At 34.4% G+C, this 19587-nt stretch overlaps 1 protein-coding gene across 24 annotated transcripts in view; it reads left to right on the plus strand.

Moving 5' to 3' along the window:
• LOC120626775 (protein tramtrack, beta isoform) overlaps nucleotides 1–19587 on the plus strand; it is a 548009-nt gene that overhangs the window by 346624 nt on the left and 181798 nt on the right. The window contains exons 5-6 of one of the 24 annotated variants that reach the window (XM_039894507.1): nucleotides 5954–6019; nucleotides 8398–8615. The exons of 22 other annotated variants lie outside the window; for them this stretch is intronic. In XM_039894507.1, the coding sequence (XP_039750441.1) occupies nucleotides 5954–6019; nucleotides 8398–8600 (269 nt within the window). In that variant the 3' untranslated portion in view covers nucleotides 8601–8615. Of the gene's footprint in view, nucleotides 1–1735; nucleotides 2669–5953; nucleotides 6020–8397; nucleotides 8616–19587 lie in introns of those variants that run through there. One more of the 24 variants, XM_039894476.1, reaches the window with a different exon arrangement.

Below are 19587 nucleotides of genomic sequence, written 5' to 3' on the forward strand. Positions count from 1 at the left end.
CTTTTGGAGTTTGGATAAGCAAGAGAAAAAACAATGGATTATTAGAAGCTGTATATCTGTCCCAATCAATCGTTTGCAAGCGAAATCCAACGAATCTGGAAAAAGAAGACGAAGTCGTTCCTGCGAATATTATTTACATGAAAATGATGAAAGTAGACAAGTGTGTCTGCAATTTTTACTTAACACTTTGGATGTAACGCAGACTTATTTGAGCTACAATTTGAAGAAGGCTTGTATGAAAATGAAGGTTACACCTACCTATGACTTAACATAAACAAATATCGAGTAGGGCTTACTTTACAGGCACTTTTAAAGACATAAAGAATATCTGTTTATGAAAACAGATATACTTTATGTCTTCAGTATACCCTATTACTGGTGTAATAAGTAGATGGAAAAGAAACTCATAATTTGTCCAAAAGTATGTGTAAAAAGCAAATTCAAAACTAGAAAATTTAATAGCTATTATATATCAATCATTATTCTACCTCATGTTTAGATAAGTGGAGTCAGTTGTTTCCAAGCATCGTAATTAAGTTTAGTAATTAAGAAATCAGATGTTAGTAACAATTTTTTTATTTATTTACCTCAAGATGTAAATAAATAAAAAAATAGACGTAATTTAAATCAGATCATTAATATGAAAAAATGTTTTATTTAGGCAAGCTTTATGTAGAATTTACTAATGATAACTAACTAAAGGTAAAATTATTTTTTTGGAGTAGTTGATTCTGAAATTTCGAATAGCCAAAATAATCTCGAATCATTCGCTAAAGTTTCAAATTACTGAAACACCAAGAAATTAAAAATATTTAGTGATAATATTTACTCGTTGTTATAAACTATATATTTGTGTTATATAATGTATTGGATTTGTCTGAACTAGTCATTAACTACATAAGATGCGTTTGTGGGTGACTTTGGCCTTTATATTTTTTGTATATGTTGTAGAGAGTAGGTACGTTATGCCGTTGATTTCCTACGTAGTCTCAGGGAGAGTTAATTTATAAAAATCATAAAATAAAAATTATATTACCGTTGAATTTTATTATTTAAACATCTGAGTTGTCAACTCTCGGATAAATTTTAACACTTTTCACAAAACTAGGATAGGTTTCAATATTCTTGTATTCTATTTGTTTTTATTTTTTATTTATATTAATTTTAATCGAGTTTTATAGTTTTAAGGCTTTGATTTTTGTAATGTTTTTGTTTTTGTTTTGTTACTACTTGTTGTTTATGTTTTTTTCTACAGTTGTTTTATATTCGAATGTGGGCGTGTAAAAAAATAAATAAGTAACAGATTTTTGTTTCAGATAACAAACAAGCTTTTTTCGTCAAATAGTTTTGAATAAAACATGGAAAATCATTTGAATGTAGTAATATAAAAGAAAATATTACACGAAATACTAAAAATGTTCAAAGATTGATACAAAAAAATGAAAGAAAATTAAGAATCTAAAAACAAGGGGGAAGGGTATGTACTGCCGGTGTATTAAAAAGAGCGAAACACTGGCAATAGTTATCGGGTTCAATTATTTTTTCGAACAATCCAGAAACCCATTGTATGGTCACCCATATTGGTCCAGGCATTAAGGGGGAGTAAGATATCAAAACACGGACAGAATAATTATATCTATTAAGATTATTTCACAGGCTTTAATATTTTAGATAATAAACATAACATGTGGCCGTTGTTGTAAAAATATCTGCATTAATAATATTTTTGTTTTAGATGGCGATCATTTTCTGTCATTAGGCAACATGAATTTTTATTCAAATAGTTCTGCTCAAATTGAAACAAATTTATTTTACAATGGAAAAACATCTGATGAAAGTAATAAAAGAGAAAAATTTATTAAGAGATTGATAACGAGGAATAAAAGAAAACTAAGGAAAATAACTACTGCTACTGTATTAAAAGAAGCGAAGCGTTTGCGAAATAACCCTTGCAAGGAGGGAAAGTGCCAAAGAAAATGCTTTGAAATATCCGAAGATAACCGAATCTCTATTTTTAATTACTTTTGGAGCTTAGACAAGCAAGGTCAAAAGGACTGGATTAATAAAAGTTGCGATTGTGTTCCAATAAACCGCAGAAAAACAAAACAAGCTGAAAACAGCAGAAGAAGTTGCACCTACGAGTATTTCATAAATTATAATAAAGGAAGTAGACAAGTGTGTCTCCAATTTTTACTTAACACCTTGGATGTTACACAGAAATATGTTCGGTATAACATAAAAAAAAGGCATTATTAAGAATGAAGAGGAAAACTAAAGCTTCCAAATACTGATCATTGGCTAGGGTTTAAGAGATATAGATTATATGCAATTACTTAATGAATTCGTTTAAAGTTACAAACGTGGGTGATAATTATGTAATACTTGAAAATTATTAAGGAACAACACTAATTATATATGTGTAAAAGCAAAAATATTCAAAAAATTAGGACTGCTGTTAATATTTATTCTATTGTGTAACTACCTAATCGATTTGTTAAGAGATACCCATACAAGTAGACAAGGCTTAAAGGGCTTTTGATCGGAATATCATTCACTTATAGTCATAAAAAAATACCATACATGTGTTTAGACAGGAATAAATTAAGGATATCGAATTACATTTAATGATTTCAAATTGCATCTAAACTAATATAACAGGAAAGTTTCATTTATTTATTATTATATTTCTGCCTCTACAGTTTGCTGTAAGATACATAGTTTACGAGATAATGAAGAATTAAAAAACGTTTTAAATTTTTCCTTATAAAATCTGCTGCGGACTCAGCGAAGTGCCAAAAGGGAGTTTATGTCTATGAGTAAGGTATCTGCACGGCTCATAATATTATGCTATTCATTATGTTAACGCGAGAGCAAGAAAAATTTAAAATGAAGAGGAATAGCAAGAATAGAGACCTTTGACGATGAACAACAAGTTCCTGGATCCACTTCCCACGTCAATTCATATGAGTTGTTTGGTGTTTTGGTTTTCTGTCAGGAAACTCTAAGTAACAGTGCGGAGTTAGAAAAATGGCGCTGCCTAAACTCCGTGCATTAAAACGGTCCCGGTTCTAATCATAAGTATATTATAATTTTTTTAAAGCCAGCTAACTTTTTGGGTCAGCGTGTAAAGTATCCCCTGCTATGCAAAAAGAGACCGGTAACCTATAGCACTTTAGTACTTGAGGATGATAAATACAAGCATAGTATGTTTTGTAGATAATATTTTTTTTTTGTTTTCAGGTTACGAACTAATTCCTTTGGAACATAACCGATATTTACTACGGATCGATAATCACACTTTCTCGAGTTATTATCAGAGCACAACCGGCAGAAGTGTATGGTATTGTTCTAAAAGAACGAGGAAAAAATGCAGAGTGTCATTGAAAATGCACTACGGAGTCATCCTAAATATATCGGGAACCCATACTCATGATTAAACTATTCAAAGACGTTCTTCAGTATTTTTTCCATATAGCAACCGACAGATTGTCTGTTTACAAAACAGCTACAGTAACAGTTGCATGTTCATCTAAATTTCCTCATGGAGATGACAGACTGTTTAGTAAAAGTTACTGAATAGGGGCCAATATGTATTTTTACTGAAAATTTCAAGGCCAGTCTCGTCTTTTGATTCTACAGCTGCCAATAAACCGTAATAAAACGATGATTGCACGCTCAAGACTTTTTATTATCTTACTACCCACCGCATTATATTAATATTCAATACGCCTTTAAAGGTTTGCTGTGTGTGACGTGTGTGAAGATAGTGATGTGTGTGAAGATGTGGTTTTTCGATAGTAATTTTTGTAATAGTTTCTTTATTTGCGGTGTTAACGTCTCAAGCGCTTGGAATAATGCATTATTTAAGTATTTTTTCTAGAAAAACCTATACTATGTTAGGAGCAGAAAACAATAGTGAAGAGCATGTAAGCACAAGATCATATTATGCATTAAATTAGAGAGTTTAAAATACGGAAACCAGAAATAGGAATTTCATATGTATTTATGCCGAAGCCAACCATGAAATACAAAAATGTTAGTACTCATATTATTTATACTTCTTCAGACTTAAACTTTAAGTAGATAACTGGGACAGTATGTTTATTGGTAATAATGCATTGAATTGAATGCAAGGAGAAAGTTTAAGAGCGATAGAGTTTTATACCAGGGAATTGCTGTAGTAGAGAATATAGATTAAATCCAAGTTTTAAAGAATGTACAATGTATTAAAAAATCTAAAAATATAGAGCTGAAGCGATAAAACTGCCAGTAAGTATGGATTTTTATTGAAAATGAAGATTGTTTTTTTTAGATTACGAATTATGTCCTTTGGGCCATGGCCGATATTTGCTGAGGATCGGTAACTATACATTCTCAAGTAACTATCAGAGCACGACAGGGAGTAGAAGTGTTTGGTATTGCTCTAAGAGAAAGAGGAAAAAGTGCAGGGTGTCAGTGAAGATGCAAGATGGTGCCATAATAAATATATCTGGAATTCATACACATGATTAAAGGAGTGCTTGAATCTAGTGAAGTCAAAAATTCTAGTAGCCATTTATCAATTAGAATTAAAATATGTACTTAAAAGCAGATGTTCCAATTATAGAAAAAGGAATGCATTTTCAGTATTTAAAATTAATCCTAAAATATTTTTGAAGTGAAACTTCTTCGAATTCGTGATTTCAAACTCGATTAAACGAAAAAATAAGTCAATAGAGACACAAACACATAAATGTATAGGAAGGACTCAGCCGGCGAGAGAATGAGATAGAACATTAGACGTTCTCGGACTCCATGTGTTTAACGCATGTGCTTGCGCCTGCGTATTAGAAAGGTTTAGCATAAGTTTGTTGATTGTTGATGAATTTTAATTTGTACCAATATTTTCATTTCCTTGATAAATAAAAAAGTGTTCGAGAATTTCGTGCACGCCAAAAAAGTTATTTATGTACTTATAAATATACAGTTTACATGAAGCGACTGTTAATTTTTTCAATAAGTTTTTTAATCAGGCACTTTTCAGAAGTTTCACTTCTACCGTGTGTGACTTTTTTTTACACACTTTTTTTTTTAAGTGTAGTTACTTTATCTGTAACATTGTTTTTGATATAACAGTTGACAATGATTCTAACTGTGATAAATTTTGTAAATAAGACGATTATGTACATAATGCGGCACTTGTACTAAATTAATATGTTTTAAATATATAGTCCCACATAATATAAGGTTGTGTTTTTATTCTTGTCTCCTTACTAAATCTTACTAATTTCGCGCTAGCTCGCAACCCTCCGTGTTGCTGGCGGTTTTCAGCTCCAGTCCATCCGCATGAACTAAGACAAAGTGATCGACGAGATTATATCATCATCATCTTCATAATCATGTCAACCTTACCGCCATGTTTGGTGTCCTTTGCTCGACATAGGTCTTTAAGGCGGTTCTGAGCCACCTGCTTACAGCAGCTCCCCTACATGCTTGATGTTAGATAAATATCCAGTGAACAGTGGTAAATTTTAAGTTTTGGAGGTGGGCGTAATCACTGTTACGCAGTTTCATACTTTTACAGTGATCATCGTTTCATTCATTAGCGGTTAAGTTATGTTATTGTTCACAAATAAAATAAATAAATAAAGTTTATGTCTACCTCGGCGGGGGTTGAACCTCGCTATTCCAGCGTCTTGGCACCCCGACGTCCATCGGTTCTGCAAGCTATGGCCATAGCCATTTCAGCTTCGTGACTCGTTGGGCTTGCATGAAAGCTATGATAATGTGCTCAAAAGTATCAAAAGTAAGATATTCCTTCGAACTGGTGTTAGGTCCGACTTCTGAACTTGGAACTTGTATATATGGGCCTCAGTTGTAAAAACTTTGATAGCGTGATGTAGGCTCTTGTAGCGCCATCTAGGTAGGTAATGTGGATACCACCATTAATCTAAATAAAACTTTTCCTTTTAAGGTTACAAACTACTTTCTTTGGGCTCCGGGCGACGTTTACTCCAGATCGGAAGCAATACATTCTCAGGTAACTATTTTAGCACTACTGGGAGGAGCGTGTGGTGTTGCTCTAGAAGAAGAAGGAAGCAATGCAGGGTGTCAGTGAAAATGCAGGACGGTGTTATACTGAGTATATCTGGAACACATACTCATGATTAATTAACACTTCTTAAAACGTGTTTTAAGTAGTGCTTTTCATTAAATGCCCTGCGAAGTCTTGCTCTGTGTATAGACGGTTTTCCATTTATAATTAGGGTTCGGCATGTATTACTATACAAAAGTGTTTATGTAGTGTGTGTATAGTAATTAACAACTGTATCCTATATGAATATTGCCTTACTAGTTTCGAACTCATTTGGGACTGTCCCCATGTCATCCATTACTACAGAACTGTGCTTGCATATGCAATCAGTTACTGCAATGAATCGCTATGCCTCGTTTGCATTACAGAAAGTATGTGCAAATAGAATGCCTTAATCAATAAATAGGGCAAATAGCAAACTCGAAAAAAAAAACAAAAATGTTTTATTCATGTAGACCTTATCACAGGCACTTACGAAGCGTTCATAATTTTAATATGTTAACACTTATGTTAGCGAAGGTGATAACAGCATACGTTAACTTAAAACTAACGCTAGTACATTTCTTAAGTATAGTTCAACGGGTACATACCACGATAATATTTTGAATTTGTCGATATTTCGACCCAGTTGCATGGATCGTGGTCACGACGGGACGGGATCAGTCCTGGCGCAGTGTTGAGTGCTTTTATGCAATTTGGATATCTATAATTTTCTATTGTCTTGTCGGGTCGGTCTTCGGTCTTCGGTCGTGGCTAGTTATCTCCCTATTGACACAGACGTGCTTAGTCTTTCGGTGCGATGCCGTGTAGAAACCATGGACGTATGGTTTTCATATAACTTTTATACCCCTAATAGGTTATCCCACTACTAAAGTAAACAGCAAAATTTACCAGTGTAACAAAAAAAAGTAGCTTGCACCAGTAAAATTTGCAAGGATTTGATGTTACGGGAAAAGCAAAAAATGCGCGCAAGACGTGAAGAGTGTACGTGCATGTGGAAATGCGCATGATTGCATACGATCTCCGATATCATCTGCGATGTACTTTAATGACGAGAAGTCCAAAACTTATTCTTATATTCCTAAAAAAAATTTAAAAGACGGTCTAGTCCTTAGTAAAATATTATATACTCGTATACATGTATAATAATAGGTGAGCAAAATTTGTAGTAGAATTAACTGTTACTCTAGATAAATGGTTTAATTTAGCTTAACTTTTTTCTCGTGTATGTTAATGTTGTGAATTAAAGAGCATTTATCATTATATCAATTACTCTTGACTATTGTATCTGTAAATCAATTGAATTGAATTTGTACTATTTAATACGTAATACTAAATACAGCAAAAAAATGTCCAATTCTTATGAATTTTTACTAGTCTTGTGAGTGTTTTAATATATTGAGTATACTTCGAATACTAATTTATTTATATCATCTTCATATCATCTTCCATTTCCGGCCTACAGGGCACGGGTCTGCTCCGCTGACGATCCATCACGCTGGCTCAGTGGGGATCGGTGGACTACGCACCGAACAGAACATTATGGAGAACTCTCAGGCATGCAGGTTTCCTCACGATGTTTTCCTTCACCCTTGTGATATTTTGATTCTTTAAAAAACGCACAATACTTAGAAAAGTTAGAGGTGCGATTCGAACTCGGACCCCTGAAAGCGAAGTCGTTGTCCTACCCACTGGGCTAGTTTATTTACATACTCAGACATAAATTATGATTACCCAATTCGTCTTCCAGGCTGAATATATCACATAAAAAAAAAATTAATGACACAAGTTAATATTTGCATTAATAAAAATAAAATGTATGTCCGTATAAAAAAAAAAACCTTATCTTTTATGGCTTTTACGAGTGTAAACCTAAAGGGCCCTCGTCTTCGCCCGTGAAGATGCTGCGCAGGCGTTGCGTGTTTGTTACCTAATGAGGAAACATTGCCAGCCGTGACTTGATCGTGTGGATCCCAAAAGACATGTCTCAGAATAAGATCAGCATTCGCCTCAGGACTGCCTCTGTTCTATTGGGCGTCTGATCACATCCTGGCCGCACCTAAGTGTGACGTCACGCAATGTTTGACACGCCATTTTAAATAATTTGAATTTTAATTGTTGTTTGAAGAATGTTTCCATTATAGTTTCAATAACATTTTACAAATTTCACTTGGTTGACCCTTGCGATGAGACTTCACTACATAATAGTCATAATACACAACAACCTTGCGAAGATTATCAGCGACCATAAATTCAAATTCAAATTTATACACTCGATTTAAGCGCGCTCGATGCTTCAAAATTTTATTTAATTTTTTTTTCAGGTGTTTTATTTCCAACAAAAAGCGGCAATTTCATGCTCCATTACGATAATCAGACGTTTTGGAGCAACTGGAATATCAAATATCCTAAAGAGAAACTGGTGCGTCACTGGTATTGCTCTAAACGCTCCAAAATGAGGTGTAAAGCGTGTGTGAAGACGATACAGGGAACTGTTATAGCTGTATGCGGGCGACATAATCACTGAGAAAGACTACCTCCCATTTTTTATCTTTATTATTCATTAATTTTTTTTTTTTAAAAAAAGAATCAAAAAGAACTCGGCATAAATTGTCAATACATTTTTTTAAACTAAATTAACTTTTAAATCCTTGTCTATTCGAATATTAATTTCAGTCGTGTGTTTAAAGAAGTAAAAATAAAAACATTTTGTTTGTGGTCAGGTTTAAAGTCCTGAAGTCCTTAGAACAGCATTTTTGTTTATTTTAGTTATAACATATCGGAAAAAGCGGGAACTAAATCCATTTATTAAAATAAACACTGAGATTAACTTAATTTACTAAGTGTAAAATGAATGTATTGTTATACGCGTTTTTTAATTTATAATGTTACTAACGGATGCCAAATAAAAGATAAATGTTTGAAAATATTTTATTTTTATTTATATAAATGCAAAATCTGCTTTTCATTCATAAAACCAGAGATGTGCTACATATATATGCTGATGTGTATGCTATCCTCCATTTTCTTGGATTGCTCTAGCAAAAAGACCATCTTTGCACACATCTGCATCATTAAGTTATTTTTTTTCATATTCCACGATAGTCTTACTTAATTTTAAACAATAGTAGTAATCTGAAATGAAAATCTTATAGAGTAATTTGAAAGATCAGTTTTTGTTGCGTTTAAAGATTCAGAAATTATTAAATATATTATCTTACAAGTCTGCAAGGTAATATATTGTGGAATTACCAAAGTGCAGCGAATTAAAATATAATGTATTTTTTTCAGTGTACAACAAATTATAATGTGATTAAATAAATGAATAAAATGTAAATACGTGTAAACAAGTAAAACCACTTAAAGTTCGGTGAACTTTGCGTTTTGTTTCTCTGATTTGAAGTAAGAATTCGATTATTTCACAATTATTTCTTTATTTCTAGTTCAATTTATACCAACCGCACGGGGGAATTATAAATTGTTGTTCAAGGGATTCTCGTTCTGGTGTGACAAGTACAACTTAGTGCAAGGCAAGCCGTGCAGATGGTATTGTTCCAAGAAGAAAAGCAGAAAATGCCCGGCCATCGTGCAGACTTTGAATTCTGGATTACTTTTTCATCATTCAGAACATAATCATGATTAAATAAATACCACAGTAAAATATAGTGATCCCACTTCTGATTTCTTGTAATTTCTTAACATGACACTAGTGTGTAATTAAATACATCCCGTGTTACCACCCCTCCCACGGGTTTCGGAGACCGGGCAGCAGCGTCCTATGTTGGAATACTACCATCTGCTGCGATAACACACCGGCTGCCCAGCTTGGGGATTATGGGCATACGCTTCCGTTGGGAGAGGCCTTTAGTCCAGCGGTGTAATGTTATAGGCCATTGAAGTGTTAAATACATTAACAAATCTGACTGATCTTCAGTGGCATGCACTTCATATATACACAAAAGCGCTGCCTACCCTAGCATTTTCCTATAACTGGCAACAGAGCAGGATTTTGGCATTCTATGCCATTTTACTGCTTTATGCTTACCCTGGTCCAAATTCCTGTGCACGCCACTGCTGATCATCGAAGTGAGATGGAAATCCGATATGAGATTGAAAAACTATTGATATAATAACTATTAATATAATTATTAATGCCCTTCTAGTCTCTCAGTCTCCTCCAATGGAGAACTATATTGTAGTTAGGATTGTATTTAGATCTATCTTTGTTAATGTTTAAGTGACATATTAAAATTTTAAAATATTTTTCAGTTATTGTCATTTGAAGTTTATCTTACAGTTATGACCAAATTGTACTCTCTTGCTATGTATGTATATCTCTGTAACTACTTTTTTTCTTTGGTGTACAATAAAAGTGTATTCATTCATTCATTCTTCCTCTAGGGCTACGAAGTACCTTAACACCTGCCTACATACCTACCATTAAGCTACTTGTGGTAAAGGTCTTAATAAAGTTAAATTTTCATTGAGCTTTAGTAACTAAGCTCACAAAAATGTAGCAAAAACACGTTCATTTTCACCATCATATCAACCGATGCTCGCCTACTAAGGCCACTGCTGGACATAGGTATTTTGCAGATAGTTCCAAATGCCAAAGTCTTTTGCAGCTTTCGTCCAGCGGTTCCCTGCATCTATGTTTCCACTTATTTGAGGGTTTACCAACACTGCGCTTACCGATGCGGCGTAACCAGCTTAATCAGCTTAGGACTCGCATCTTTCATCGGTTCTCCGAGCAATGTGACATTGTCTCGTAATCCTTACTAGAGTGGGTGTCTTGTTTGCTACCTACGTTTGGCTCAACTATATAACCGATTTTAATGTAATCAGGCACACATGTCGCTTGCTTCTTAGAGATAGGCTTAGAAAAATATTTTTTCCGGTAAAGACGACCCGCGGGATTAATAAAAAATAGTTATATTGCTTATATGCAATGCTTGCACGGCTTGACAGCTTAACTTATCTTGGTGATATTTTGCATAAAAATAGCTTTCATTCTAAAGACGGTCATGGGATACATTTTATATTGGCAAAGTTAAGGTTTCCTGCGGGATTTGTAAAATCCCTAAATTTAATTTTATATTCCAGGAACTTTCGTCATTGGTACGAAACGAAAGGAACAGTTGTTATTCAAAGGCAACAAATTTTACAGAAGAGGTGAGGTGGGCGGTAAAGTGCGATGGTGCTGCACCAGAAGGTGGTGTAATGCTGTATGTTACACGCTAGATAATGAAATAATCAAAGTCAAAGACACGCATACTCATGTGAGTAGGTAATAGAAAAAAACTTACGTACCCTGATTGTCTGTGATATAAAAATCTTAAATACGATTGATTTTGATTTATCATGATCGGTAGTTTTATTTTATGACGAATCTGTAATAGGAAATTAAGCTTTAAAATTCGGAGATCGGCTGCAAGGTAATCGTTATACCTTGCACGCCTTGACTACGCCCTTAAGCGACTTTGACTTAAGTTTACCGTAACTTTAAAGGTTTAGACAGCATAACTGCACTCAGTTATGCTGTTTAAACCTTTCCGCACCTTTCCGAAGCTCCAGAACACCTTCGGAAGCTCATCCAGTAATTGAGATTCGAAGAAGCAAGAGATATTATGTATGGTCGGTTCGTGTTAGCCGAAACTGAAGTTGGCAGCCGGTAAAGTAATTTATACAATGCCATAGGAAATCTAAAACCAGTAGCCGCTTGCGCTCGGCTGTACAAACGCTTGTCACTGACACCAGGTAAATAACTGTAATAAGTCGATTGCGAGGGGTTATTGTCATTTCTCGACGCTCCTCAACTCTAGGTTTAAGCGTATCAAAATTGACATAATGATAAAAGGCAGGCCTTTAGTCATTATGACAATTTTGATACGCTTCAAACTCAGATTTTCTTTGCATATAGATTCCGATTTTTCACAATTGATGGTTGTCAGTTTAGTATTAGTCTGTAGTCGAAGAACAATACCCTTCAAATCAGTTATAACTCGCAAATAAGCAAAACTTCTTTGGGTACTCATGTACTCATAATTCACTTGTAACATATGAAATAGACGTTTTTTTTTTTAATTGACTATGCATTTTTTGTTTGTGATAAATAGTCGAATTTAGAGCATCAGAACAATGGCTTTCATAAAACGTTACGTTGTTAGGCACGAAATTATATTTAATCTAATTATAAAATAAGCTAAGCAAGTTATAGGTCTGAAGAAGAGTTTTGGTGTATTTATTTGCTTGTTAATATCTAATAGGTAAAGTATATGACTGTTCAGTTAACTCTAAGTCATTTATATCGAGGCTTTAATAGATATAAATTCCCGTAAGTGTTATACTTTAAACCGACTTGCAAAATTTTTATCATTAGATCGATTATTGACGATCTAAATTCCGACCTGATTTGTTATAAATTATGTCCAAAGTCAATTCACTGATTGTAATTGCATATGAGATCGATACAAATCAATCTGAGATGGGCTATCATTTGGAATCATTCTTAATTTTACTAAATTTTAATTATAATTTTATAATTGTAAATGTAACCAAAGATTTTAAAATATAAAGTAAATGAAAATCGCAAAATTTTTTATTATTTCTTCTGAATTGCTTCACAACATTGAGTAAATACGGAGTAGAGCTAGAAAACTTTCAAATACCGTGGAAGGACATAATGTTTTGTTTTTATGACCCAGATGTAGATGGTCAAAAACAAAATGGCTCCTCGTGGGATCTAACTCTCGCTCGTTTAAGTGCTTTGTAACTTTTGGAATTTTTTCTGAACTGTTGATAAAAAGAACACAGATAGTTATTTTCGGCTCTACAACATTTTACGAATTTTTTGTGATAGTTCCTTGTTCACATTAGTTAAACGATAATTTAATATAAGCGCCTGCGCAGATTTTTACTAAAATAAAAAATCATGATAAAAAGTCAACCATGAACAACAGTCAACATGACTAATTGGTTAGCTTTTTTTCGTGTTAACTTTTACTACTTCATAAGTTGTATAGTAGTTTATAGTATACATACAATTATGTGTTATAGTGTAGTTTGTTGATAATGCTAACAGAATATTAATTCAAACTTTTGTTTCAGGAGAAATCATTATTGGAATAAAAGGCAACGAGCAATTGGTTTATAAAGGAAACAAGTACTATAATCGAGGAGAAATAAGCGGCAAGATTCGATGGTGCTGCACGAGAAGTAGATGTAAGGCTATATGTTACACTGTCGGCGATGAAATTGTTAAACTGAAGGATGTGCATAACCATTACACACCATTTATTACTAGGTTTACGTCGTGATTATGAGCAATGAGCTTGATTTTAATAAAATATACTACAATACTTTCTTCTTTTGTTTAACACGAGCCTATATCGAACGACACTTTTTATTAAAAGTTATAATTGAAGGACCGTAACTGGAAAATCATCATCAATAAACGAAGCAACACCTAGCAGAGCATGTTAGGAACACGTGCTACCAAGTGCTCCTTGGAGTAAATCAACCTAAGGCGTAGATTTTTCTCATGCCCCTGTAATTACAGTGGCAATACTGGATAGAAGCAGACGTTACTTTGCGGAAATCCATGATATAATATTATGAAAATTAAGGTTTCGGAGCGAAACGTGCGTAGAGGGTACATTGCCGTAGATCTGTTTGGTGTGGACTATAAACGTGCGTAGAGGGTACATTCCCGAAGATCTGTTTGGTGTGGACTATAAGGATTGAAGAAATTATAAATTACACTATACAGATTCTCCTGCTTTTTAAGGAGTATAGCAAATTAAGCTTAATTTTCATAATATATAAGTGGCAATACTATCAGTTTTCTACAGGATATATTTCGGAGAATGTGCTCAAGGATTGTTTGACGTAGTACCCTCCTTGACTTTATATCTGCACTATAAAGATCTGCATCATTACGTTATTATTATTAATTAATTATCATATTTTCAACGACAGGTACAAAGAGGAGATAACCTTGTTGTAACTATATGTTTTCTGAATTATCTTCAGTCTGATTTGGCAGGCGTAGGCCGTGGCTAGTAACCACCAGACCGACTAAAAGAATAAGACTCCGGTTTTACATGTCACTCAGGTTTTACATGTCACAAAAGTTATACCTTTGGCTTCCATTTCAGCGGTCTTTTTCAAAGCCTCCAATGGAAGAACTCAGATGATGTATAAAAACATGAAGTTCTACCAGCAACTTGAAGGGAAGGACAGGATTCGATGGAGGTGCACCAAGAGGGGCTGCAGAGCCTTTTACTACACGATCAACGAGGAGATAGTTAGATCTCAAGAGATTCACAACCATAATAACAATAACACAACTAAATACATCTTCGACTATAGTGTTCGGAGTTTTGTTAAGACTACTAAATAATTCGTTTATCTTCGTTATCATCTTCAGTCATTTTATTTCACTGCTAAAGGCTGGCCTTCCCCAGCGAAGTTGGTATAGAAATACTGATTATCCCACCAGATTTAGGTTATGGAGGCTGATTTACTTATAGAGATGCGCTAGGTAGTAAAGCAGTGAGATAGATCAAAGCTAGGTTATGAATCTATGTGACTGTTTCACTTATGCTTAGTTATGTGGCAGAGAGGGGATGATCATACTCTTAGCTCTCATGCTTAGTTCTCACTCATAGATCCCATCCTAAGCACGAATATCTTACAAGAACAAAACTACGTTGATCGGGTTTCTGAGGCATGGCAAAATGGCTTTTTCAAACCTAAAATCGATTAGTAAAATTTACATAACGTCAGAGAAACTAGTTAATTATAAGAACTACGTGCAATACCTAAAGTTAGTCCATATTTCGCATTGTAAGAAATGATTGCAAATGGAGAGACTTTATTAGTGAATAAATAATACTCAAAATCTTACTGATGTTATAAATGTTATGTATGAGTGTATCTACTCGTTGGTTTGTTTTTCTGTTGATTTATTTGTTACTTATGTTCGGCTCAGCCACTGTTTTGATGAAAATTGGCGGCAAATATGATGTGTCCGTTATTCTGTTGATGGATCAAGGTTTATTTTTATTCCGGAAAATTATCAGGGTATCGTTCCCTGGAGATATAAAAAACCTCTGTGATATTTACAGAATTTCGCATAGGCATAGCTTGCAGCCTTGCATCCAGGGTCGGACATAGGAAGATCTCAACATGATCCAGGGAAAACAACTGGTTTCCCCCGGATTACGCGGTCTCTACGTTACTTTTGTACTGTAAAATACTAGAGTGTGATATGTTAAAGTATCTAGATATAGATATAATATAGTATATAAATAATTAAATTTCGCCTATCTGTCAGTAATTATTTGTAATAAAACAGTTTTATTTAATCAGTAAGTAGCCGTATTAGAATAGTTAATTTATTTGAAAAGTGAATAAAATGTGTTATAATAATTGATATCGTTTTCTTAGTTTGATTATGTATATCATGAAAATTAAGCCGAATTTACTATAATCCGCGAAAAGCAGGAGAATTTGTATGGTGTAATTTATAATTTCTTCAATCCTTATTCTCCACACCAAACAGATCTTCGGCAGGAGATGTTGACTTTACAATGAATAATTGTTAACATTTATTCATTGTAAAGTCAACATCTACTGAGGATGCCCCGGCTTCGGAGCGAAACGCGCGTAGAGGGTGCATTGCCGAAGATCTTTTTAGTGTGGAGTGTAAGGATTTAAGAAATTATAAATTACACCACACAGATTCTCCTGCTTTTCGCGGAGTATAGCAAATTAGGCTTAATTTTCATGATATATCATGGATTTCCGCAAAGTAACGCCTGCTTCTATCCAGTGATTATGTATAATCTGAGTTAATATTTTTTATAACGTTAGCATGTGAAGTCGCCGCTGTGGATTTTAAGAAAGTAGTCCTTTTAAACAGTTCGTTAAGAGTTATTTCTTGAAATATAAGATTCCGACAAACTGTGTTATACTAAAAATTCATTCTTCCACGTAGGTTATGTATATAAGAATCTACTCTCTATAGTCGACCTGGCACGGATGGATATCGGAGACTTTATCTATACATACAATAAACATTAAAGATCTTTGTAAAAGAAATAAATGGGAGACGTTAGGCATAAGCAATAGAACGCAAAAATACAAGATTTTTTTTTCTGTATGTATGTTGGATTGTGCGCGTAACATGCACAAAAAACTACTGAACGACTTTGAGTGCAAATTGGTGTATTTTTAGCTGATACTCCCAATAAAAATAATATATACTTTTCATCCCGGAAAACAATAAGGTTCGTTCGGGATAGACGATGAAAGTTTTTGTCCATTTTACTCCTTAACTCCGCCATTCCTCAACCGATTTTTATAATTTTTCTTTCACTGGGAAGGTTTTATTATGAGAAAATGTTGCTTAGAGGGCACTCTTAAATAAACAAAGGCGGAAGTCGCGGCAAACAGCTATTTTAAAACAACTACGCGACTTGAGCCCGCGCATGTCTCTCTGCGACAAGTCGACCATTTAATTGCGTGCCAACATGTACTTACTCACTACGCACTCAGCTGTTTGGTTATTTTCGAAGCTCTTTGATTTCTGCTTGAAATCATTGCACTATTCCTGTAGATATGGCAGGTAATATCCATGGTACTGTAACACAGAGCTCAGGAGGTGACCCATTGACAAAATCGTATATTTTTGCATTAATCATTTTAAGTGTTCTTCTTTTTTCCCCTGTGGGAAGAAGACAGGTTTTATTTATTTGATGTTTGGTTCATAAATATTTTGCTGTGTGAAACTTTGTGAGTAATTTTATTTTTAAATAGGAACGTCATATGATGCCAACGACTATTCCGACAACAAAGCAGCCGGGCTGTGTTGCTGGCAGGATATGGCAATCGGTATAAATTACGAACCAGTTTCAGCCATTTACCGGTAATTTACTTAACCGGTAAAATGGTCAAACAACTTTAATTCTGCCCACACTTTCAGGGAACAGATGTTGTTCGCCGGTTGTCTCTAACTTTTCCAAGCGATATGTGCCTTTATATAACATAACTTTCTTTAACGGTCCTACCGTTAAAGAAACCTTTGGTTTTAAGTTAACGAATGCAGTTATTGGTTCACTAACATTAGTGTTACATGTTAAATGTATGAACGCTTCATAAGTGCCTGTAATAAGGTCGACCTACATGAATAAAACATTTTTGAACTTGAATTTGAATTTGGTGAAGGTAAAGGTCGTAAGGAAATCTGCAATCCTGAGAGTTCTCCATAATGTTTGCGAATGCGTGTGAAGTCAACCAATGCCTCATGTCCATTCTGAAAGAAGACCCGTGTCGTGTAGTGGGTCAGTAAACGATGAATGTTAAAACCAGTTTCGTTTGTTACAGTGAAGTTAATACAGACTAGTCGTGGTTTCAAACTGCTGCTTGTTAATAACTATTCGTACACGAGGAATTGTGTTACGAAGAGGAAAATAAGATGGCGTTGCGCGGTGAGATCGTGCTCCGCAAGGGTACACACTGTCGACGGGAACGTTGTGCTCGCTTTGGAGAAACATAACCACGCGCCTAGGAAACAGGATAAACAGTACCAAGTCGAAATATCAGACTGAACTTTATGTTACAACACCCTTTTGTTTATCCCACTACGACTTGCGATTTCACTTAGTAAGAGATGGTGTAGTCTTAAATAGAAACAGGCTAAGTTGATAAGGGTATGGCAGTTGTTTTATACTCATACCCTTAATCGGTTTCTACAGGGCATCGTATCGGAAACCTAAATCGCGTGGCGGCAGGTCTTGGTCAGTAAATTGTTAACTAGCCACGGCCGAAGCCTCACAGCAGACAAAGCGTTGAGGCTCTTGGATAAGCAGGCGTTGCTTTGCGGAAATCTTTAATGTACAATGAACTCTCACGCTTAATTTGCTATTGACATCTGGACGGAGATGGTTTTGTATTAGATAAACACCAGTGGCGTGCACAGGGTTTTGGACCTGGGTATGCATAAAGAAGGAAGGTGCCATAAAATGGATAAATACTTCGCATTTATGAGTTATATAAAAATTTCAGGGTAGGCAGAGCTTTTGTACATGTATGAAGTGCACGCCACTGCCTGTTTGATAGTTATGTTCTTGCCACGCGAACAAGCTCATGAACGTGAATTGATTGTGTTTTTCTCAATTACATATCTCCATTATACCTTATATTTCGTCATTTAATAATTTTGGACAGAATTCCTCACAAACGACTTAAAATCAATAGCATTCATTGCAATCAAGTTTAGAAAATAGTTAACTTTGAACGTAGGAAAGAAAAAGTTTATTTTTTATTTTATTTATTTTGTAGTTTAGATAGATTATAATTATTAAATATTCTAAACATCCTCTGAAACATTTGCCAAAGGTAAAAAAATATCCCTGCATATTTTACCTCGATAAAACATTTAGATTATAAGAAACCACTGATTTGAAAAGTTTTTTTTCTTACTTACTATACGTAACTACGTAAGAATTATATTTATTTTACATCACTCTTCTAGCTATTTTGTTAAAGCCGTGTTTACATTGTGCAAGTTCTTGACTATACGTGTGGAAGTTACATTTGCGTACAAGATGCATTAGAAAAATGCTTACCAAAACTTACGCTAAGGTTTTCCGCGAAAGCTAGCGTTTGCACCAGAGCTTGCACGCAAGAGCTCCGGGTTAGCTTGTTGCATGCCATTATTTTCCTCAGGAGGAGAAATGTTTCGTAGTCGGTCCTGTATGACAGGTCGTTGTCAAAATAATATTTATATCAATATTTTTTTGTCATAATAGTTATTGACGAAATTAGTAGATACTCAAACGTCGCCTATAAACAGAGCTTGTCCGGGTAAGTAAAATTCCGATGTTTATTTTTGCTGACATTCCTATGTTTCGGTCTAAAAGGCGTGGTTGCCGGTGTATATAGAGGCACATTAGGCGAAACATCTACTCAATGTCAAAGTCAGAGTCAAAAAAATATTTATTCAAGTAGGCACATAGGTGGCAGTTTTGATGCGTGCATTACATTAGAATTACACAACCATATTCGTAAACTCAAAACTAAAGCTACGAGGGTTCCAAACGCGTCATGGTCTAAGAAGAAGCCCACAACAAACTTAGCCGGGTGTTTATTTTTTTGTTATCACCATCTCTCTTTTTTTTATCATCAGGTGGATCATCTGCTTGATCCGTTAATCATTATTCTAAACATAATGCAACGTACTTGCACAATGGAAACGAGGCCTATTAATATATTATCTATACAAACGTTATCTACTTTCTATGCATTGCTCAAAAGCAAACGCTAAAGTTTATCTAGGTTAAATTCAAATCAGAGAAAATAAATACTTTTTTTAACTACCCGATACTTTTTTATTAACACTGCGAATTGTGAAATACAAATTAATTTTATTTCAACATACAAAAGGGTTCTCTTTAATGTGCCTTTAATTTATTAGACAAAAATGTTACAGAAACCAACTATTGGATTGG

This window comes from Pararge aegeria, chromosome 10 (genome assembly GCF_905163445.1).
Source record: "Pararge aegeria chromosome 10, ilParAegt1.1, whole genome shotgun sequence".
Lineage (NCBI taxonomy): Eukaryota > Metazoa > Arthropoda > Insecta > Lepidoptera > Nymphalidae > Pararge > Pararge aegeria.